This window comes from Trifolium pratense, linkage group LG2, assembly GCF_020283565.1.
Source record: "Trifolium pratense cultivar HEN17-A07 linkage group LG2, ARS_RC_1.1, whole genome shotgun sequence".
Lineage (NCBI taxonomy): Eukaryota > Viridiplantae > Streptophyta > Magnoliopsida > Fabales > Fabaceae > Trifolium > Trifolium pratense.
The window spans coordinates 59,193,398-59,201,103 of NC_060060.1; the positions used below are offsets into that span (position 1 = coordinate 59,193,398).

Below are 7,706 nucleotides of genomic sequence, written 5' to 3' on the forward strand. Positions count from 1 at the left end.
AAATAGAGATTAAAATTGATTTTTTTTTTGTGGGGGAATGAGACTAAAAACGAAAGTTCGGATACTTAAAAATACTAAAATTATATTTAACTAAGTCAATATTACTTTATTAAACGAAAATGTAAAATAATAAAGTGACGCTTTAAGACAAATTGATTTTAATTATTAGTGATGAATAGAATTGTAATTATTATGTATCCGTAAACTTAACTCAATTTGATAAGAGCATTGTATTATATATGTATCGGCCGCAATTTGAATCTCAAACATTATACATATTTAGTAGGTGGAATTTTAGTCAAAAAAAAAAGAAAAAGTTTTTTTTGGTAAGGAAGCTAAAAAAAAAAAAGAGAGGAACTATTGACGAAGAAAAAAAATTCTCATCTATACTCTTCACGAAGGGGATAACTCCACCTTTCACTGTTGATACCCACTTTTTGGTGGTTCGCGTTTCTGCCCCTTGCTGAACCGAATTGCTGCCTGCTCTTGCTCGCGTGTCACCGAGTAATTCGCTCTTAACCTCAGAAGTCTGGACCGATACTTTGCTTTCCAGATTGTCAGTATGCAAAATTCCCTTCATTCCTGGTTGCTTTTCAGATCTGTAAATTAACATGTTGATTGTTAGCGTTAAGATTTACATAAGCTCATGTCTGTGGTATATAACGACCTCAAAAGCTATTGAAAAAACGAAATCTGGGTTTATTTTGTTTTCCTTTAGGTTGTTTGCTATTTGGCGCAATGGTTGATGCTTATAGCAATTTAAGTGATGTTCGTGTTGGAAATTTTCCATGGTGTTTGAAGGTTCGTGTGATTCGTCTTTGGGTGGTCAAATCCAATTTAATTTCTGGGCAAGAAAATTCAATTGAACTTGAGCTTCTTGATGAAAAGGTTAAATATTTTATTTGATTTATTTTTTTTCATTTTATATATTGTATTTATGTTTTCCTTATTACACAAAATTGTTTCACAGGGATGCAAGATACATGCTACTGTCCGGAGACACTTGATTCCTTTGTTTAAAGCTGTTATTATTGAAGGTGAAGTTTATACTTTATCTGCGTTTTCTGTTGTTGATGCTTATGGATTATGCAGGCCAACTAGGCATCCTTGTCGGTTGTTTTTTCATTCTACTACTATTTTGGAGAAAATGGTGTGTCGAGCAATCAAAATGAATGGATTGTCGTTGGTGGACATTGGCCAAATTAATTCTCATTCATGTGATAGTAATTATTTAGTTGGTAAGTTTTATATGTTTTTTGAATTTCGTTATTTATTTTCTACATTGATTTTCTATTAAATTTTGGTTGTTAACCTATAGATTTTATGGGGGTAATGACTGGTATATCTTCCCAGAATGAGTTTCTTAAAGATGGTCAACGTGTCAAAATGATTGTTGTTGAGATATCTGATCACAGGTTATTGTTGTTTTATATTATTCTTTTTAATCGTAATCCATACTTTGTTTGTTGATTATTGCTTTGTGGTTAATTTTTTATTTTTTGATGATTTATGTTTGCAATTTGAAGAGGTTTCTGTCATGTTGTTCTGTTTGGCGAAATTGTTGATTACTTGGTTCAGATGATGACCACTCTCGACGGAGGTCTACCGCTGGTTGTTATTCAATTTGCCAAGATCAGATTTTTTCGTGGTAAATTTTTTAATTTGAAAATGTATATTGATGTTTTCCCAGTATTGGAAATCAACTAACGATTTGTAATGTTTTTTGTATTTTTGTATAGGTCGTGTTCTTTTACAGAATATTCAAAATCTAACTAGGATGTTGTTGAATCCTCCAGTTGATGAATCTGTACTTTTAGGAAGAAGGTATATTGGATATCTCTATAAGCATTCTCCTTCCATTATTCGTTTCACTTAGTTAATTAGAAATTGAGTTTCCTGTTTATTTGATATATTCCACATTTTTTATTGATAGGTTATCTAAAATGCGAGGTGGACCTGCAATGACTGTTCCGTTAATTGGTCCTCCCGTTAAACCTTCGGTCGTGGATGATTTTCTTCGTCTATATCCAAAGAAAACTATTGCTGAGTTGAAATCTACACCTGATGATGGGCCATTTATTGTATCTGGTGTTGTGGATGGTTTGGTAATTGGAGAAGATTGGTGGTACCCTTCGTGTCGTTGTTCAAAACGTTTAATAATTAATGCTGGATTTTATTACTGTAGAGGTTGTTCAAAGCATGTGTTTGAATTTGTCCCTAGGTAGCCTTTTATTGTTTTTTTGTAAAGTTGTTTTGATCTATGTGGTTATTGTTGTTTATTGTTATTTTATATTTTTCTTTACAAAAAATAATGGATTTTCGTGCATATAGGTTTCGCGTCAAAATACATGTTACCGATGGCATTGATGATGCCATGTTTGTTCTTTCTGATGATGATGTCCGTTACCTGACCCGTACCAAGTGTAGCATTCAGCTTTCATCATCCAAGGTTGTTACTTTATTCTCTATTATTCATCTCATTTGTTGTTGTTCTATTCCCATATTTTTTTGATTTGTGTTTTTTTCAATGGTTTTAATTTAGCAGGTTTTGGAAGGAATTAATCCACCTAGTGCTTTGATGAAAATTGAAGGTTTAAAATTGTTGTTTAAGATTGTCATGGTGTCTTCTTTGAATCCTATATACAAAGGTGCTTTCAAAGTTTCTAGGGTTTGTCTTGATCCAGATATTTTCAATGCTTTTTCTCTTAAGGGAACACGTCATACTCCTGCAAAGGTTGTCTATTGTTGATGTGTGATTTCATTTAGATAGTGTTTGCTTTTTTTTATAGTTTCTGATGTATGGTTTTTAATTTAGCAGGTTTATAGGCCAGTAATGAGCGAGGTTGTCTATCCCTCGGGTTTGAATGAAGAGATCAATCAACATGGGGAATATTTATCAAAGAAAAGATTGGCTGGTTCATTTGATAATACACTTGGGGAGGAAATTGCAGATCATCACAAGCGATCTAGAGATTGTTGAGGAAATTGCAGATCATCACAAGCGATCTAGAGATTGTTAAATGTTGTTTGTAACTTTATTTTTATTTGATGTAATTTTAATGATGCTGAGATGTAGGGTCTAATGTGTTAAGTACTAAATAATTATGATTTTGTAATGTGTCTGACAGATGACGTAGTTGTTTGCTATTATAAATCATGTGTTATAATTGGTATTTGTTGCCAGATTTGTGTAAATTTATATCTATATATATATATATATATATATATATATATATATATATATATATATATATATATATATATATATATATATATATATATATATATTTCATTATTAATAAGTGGTATTAGTTGGTGATTGAATCAATTTGACTGCTTGTGTTTTGGTTTTGGATTTGTTTTATTCTTAGTTACTATGGGGATAATTATCTTGCCTATTTTTTAGCCAATTTGGTCATCATTGCCGTTGCTATTGTTGCATTTTTATATATAATTTATAGCCATTTTTTGAAGGTTATGAATGATAATCAATGGCCTGAATATTTAGTACTTCAATGGCCATTGAAATTTTGTTCAGTTTATATTAATAAATTAAATCAATTGATGGTGGATTATGTTAAAATTAATTATTACTTTTGTTTACTCGGATACATGATTAATTTTGCAATTTTCTTACTTTAAAAATAGATTTAAATTGATTTTAATATCATATATCCCTCTTATGTTTACAAATTGAAATGATATTTTCAATGGTAATTAACCATACCACATAATTGATTATCTTATACTTCATTTTAAGTTGGATTTAAAATTATAAACAATTACCTTTTTTAAGTACGTTTTATGGTTTATTGTTAATAATTCCACACAAAATTGTGCCTAAATACAAAAATTATATGGTTCATGCTTTAAGTGGGCCTCCGGTAGGGATTTTAACAACAAATGGCCCAAGTTCTACTTTTATTTTTCAATGGAAAGCATATCTTTACCTTTCCATTCATAAACGTTACTACCAATTGTTGCTTTTGCATCTTCTTCTCTTGAGACTTCAAAAAAATTCCTCTAACGACATGGGTTGAATATTGAGGTATCCCCCTAATTATTTTGTTTTCTCCCCTAATGATTTTTTTTATTTGTTTTATCAAAAAGATGTAGCCCTCAGATTTGTTTAATTTTGTTGATGATTTAGGGTTTACAGTTGGGTCTCAAATTGTTTATTGTTTTTTTTGCCGAATTTTAATATTCCCCTTTTACTTTTTTGTTTCATGTTTCTCAAGTCAACTATTCCACCAGTTTTATAAGAATTAATCAATCTTTCTTAAATTTCTTAATTTATTTTTTTAAAAGGTTTTGACTATATAAAATGTGATGAATTATTTCTTGATTTCTATTTTACCTGATTTCTATATATTGAACTGATTGTCAAAATTTCAGTTTGTCTGTTATATTTGTGTAAATTAACCTTTATACAATGTCAATTGCTATCTAATTATGTTTTACCATATTCTATTTATTCAGCATTGACATTCAGTTCATTTTAAACTTTTTACCAACCCTGTCCAGTTTTTATTACTTGATTATTTAATAAAGTCTATGACAAAACATATTGGATGTTTTAAAATACTATTTTGTTATCAATATTTATATACTATATTGTATGTCTGCAGAAAGATTATATTTATATTTATCTTTTGTTACTTGATTTATTTTATTATATTTGAAATTCATAATTTATTTTTCATTTATATGTTTGTCATCATTGTCAGCATTTGCATAAGGAATGTATTTTGTCAGATCTGAACGGTTTGTCATATCACTCAGTCTGGCAGATATCTGGCTCAGATAATTTTCATTTTTGGCAGTTCATTTTTATTTGATTCATATATTTATTACTTGCATCATCTATGTATTTGAACCATTTGGGTATAAATATGTCTTTGTCTTTGCTTTTGTATACTTGTGATATCATATTTTATAAAGTATTTGTTTGAGTTACTCCTTAATCAGATGGATCCATCTTTTGATATGTTGTGTGATGTTGTTCCTGGAAGAGAATCATGGAGGGTTAAGGTTCGGGTTATTCGTGTTTGGGAAGTTCCTAATTTCTTGAATCATGACCAGACTAATTCTATTGAAATGGTCTTGATTGATGAAAAGGTATATATCTTTATTTTCCTTTAATTCATTTTTTCCTATATATGTAACATAAACTTTCTTAATTTTATTTTTGTAGGGAGGAAAGATTCATGCGACTATTAGGAAACAACTGCTGTATCTTTTTAAGCTTAAGATTATGGAGGGTCAGACTTATAAACTTTCATACTTGGCTGTTGCACCCAGCAGTGGTAGCTATCGTACCACTCTGCATCCATACAAGTTTTTTTTCCAGATGAAAACCAAAGTCCAAATCTGTGAGGGTGATTCCATACCAAAGTTTGGGTTGTCTTTTAGCAATATCTCCGATGTTTTATCCCATACGGTTGATTATGATTACTTGGTTGGTATGTATGTCTATATTTTCATTTAGTTATTATTATTACTGTTTTCCTTAAATTGAGTTATTTTGTCTTTTATTTTTCATTAGCAGATTTTTTTTATTTCTTCATTTTTATGTCAATTTTGTTATCTGGTGGTTGTTGTATATTTAGATGTGCTGGGTATAATGACTGGTATATCTGTTGAGAGAGAATACATTAAAGATGGAAGGGTTACAAAAATGATAGTCATGGAATTGACTGATAAGAGGTAATTCAATGTTTTCATTTATTAATTTTTATTCAAATTATTGAATTGGATTTGGCAGTCTATCTATATGTTTTTTTATATTAAACTTTTTGTTATTTTGCAGTGGAAAATGTGAAGTTGCATTGTTTGGAGATTATGTTGATATTCTTCAGAAGAAAATGGAGAATACTTCCGAAGGATTGCCGGTTGTAGCTGTCCAGTTTGCGAAGCTGAAGATTTTTAGAGGTACATTGTTGCCAATCAATATTTTGTTATTTTTATTAAATTAAATTTTAATGGCAAAGACTTGGGTCAAATTGGTATTATTTAACTTTGTTTTTATCTATTATGTTTATTTCTTCTCAGATAAAGTTTCTCTACAAAATGTCATGAATACTACTCAGATTTTCATTAATCCTGATATTCCAGAGGCTGTCGAATTAAAAATTGGGTATTACATTTTATGTCTTATATATTTTTTTTGTTATTTATTTCATATTTGCAAACTACTGGGATCATTTACTATATTTATATTTGTTATAAGGGATATTTCTTCTGGGCTTGACCAAACCGGGGTTGTTCCTGTACTTGGTCCTCGTGCCAAACCTACTTTTGAAGAAGATTTTATCCGTGATAATCCAAAAAGCACTATCTCAAGTCTGTTGGGTTCATCTGAAGATGGTATATATGTTGTGCTGGGTATAATCAGTGATTTGGTTGAAGGGCAGGACTGGTGGTATCCTGCCTGTCGTTGTCATAGAATTGTCAGTGCTGATTCTGGTGCCTATTATTGTAAAGGGTGTGTAAAGCATGTCTTTCATATGGTGCCTAGGTTTGTAATACTGTTATTTATTTCACATGGTTTATTATATATTTAAAATATATATATTCATATATTTATTATTGAATTTATTAATTTGAATCATTTTTGCAGGTTTAAAGTCAAGTTTCGTGTTCGCGATGCTACTGGTGATGCTATTTTTGTTGTTTTCGATTCGGATATGTTCAACCTTATTGGAAAACAGTGTAGTGATCTGGTTTCTGCTGGAAAGGTATTTTTATATTAGTACCAGTTTTATTGTACAATGAGGCTAATTTTATTGTTTCGGTGATTTGACGTAGATTTTTACTTTTATAATCAGGCTGAAAATGCTGGTTTCTATCCAAATGAACTGAAGGATTTGGTTGGTACTAAACTGCTTTTCAAGGTTGAGAAATCTTCCTCAACCCATGTTTTATTTGATGGTTCATTTAGGGTCAAGCGAATTTGCAATGATGCATCCGTTATGCAAATTTTCAATCCTTCTCTGCTGCAAGTTTCTACCAAAGAGGTTGTTATAGATTATTAATTTCTTATTCTTTATTGAAATAATTCAAATTATCTAAGATTTCAATATGTATTTGTAGATTGATAATAAATCTCCTGAATCTGGTGGGTTAGTTGATGATGTTGGCGATGAGGTTGTTGAAGAAGAGATTGTTGAAGAAACTCAGTTAGATGGATTTGTCTCTGATCTTTTGGTTACTCCTGAAACTGCTTTGGCTCCTCCTACTAAAGTGTTTGCTGGTGGTAGTTCTAAGAGGAATTTGTCCAAGGCTTTTGAAGAATCTGATGTTCTATATCCTAAAGTTACATTGAAATCTGTTAAGATTGAAAAAGAGTAGATCCAGGTCTACTAAGATGTCCTGTTTGTACTGTTGTTGTTTGTTTGTTTTATCTATGTAAATAATCACAGGACTTTATGTACTATCTGAAGTATATGTTTTTATTTCAGTTGTGTATTTCGATCACTTTCTTGGTGGTTTTGTACAAGGTTACCTGAAATATAATGGTTGCTTGCAATTATTATTTCTATTTCAGAATCAATATATTAAGCTATATGTTTCAATAATTATAAGTTTTTATGAAATATTAAATATTTTATATTTAACGATATAATATTTAAAAAATTTAATAAACAAATATTAAAATTTTTGTGTGCAATATTTTATCTTTATTTTGTGTTTCTAAATTTAACATT

General features: G+C 30.0%; 2 protein-coding genes across 2 annotated transcripts; both read left to right on the top strand.

Moving 5' to 3' along the window:
* The first annotated feature begins 387 nt into the window (after positions 1 to 387).
* Positions 388 to 3,179, top strand: LOC123905120. Its single transcript, XM_045954756.1, has 9 exons — positions 388 to 801; positions 971 to 1,238; positions 1,319 to 1,415; positions 1,527 to 1,648; positions 1,740 to 1,824; positions 1,934 to 2,221; positions 2,332 to 2,449; positions 2,546 to 2,734; positions 2,816 to 3,179. Exons 1-9 carry the CDS (start codon positions 739 to 741, stop codon positions 2,978 to 2,980), a joined length of 1,395 nt encoding a protein of 464 aa, XP_045810712.1. The 5' UTR covers positions 388 to 738; the 3' UTR covers positions 2,981 to 3,179.
* Positions 3,180 to 4,985: 1,806 nt separating this feature from the next.
* LOC123905121 (replication protein A 70 kDa DNA-binding subunit B-like) lies at positions 4,986 to 7,350 on the top strand. The gene is made up of 9 exons (XM_045954757.1): positions 4,986 to 5,118; positions 5,195 to 5,462; positions 5,610 to 5,706; positions 5,810 to 5,931; positions 6,052 to 6,136; positions 6,230 to 6,517; positions 6,620 to 6,737; positions 6,828 to 7,016; positions 7,093 to 7,350. Exons 1-9 carry the CDS (start codon positions 4,987 to 4,989, stop codon positions 7,348 to 7,350), a joined length of 1,557 nt encoding a protein of 518 aa, XP_045810713.1. The 5' UTR covers position 4,986.
* Positions 7,351 to 7,706: the final 356 nt, after the last annotated feature.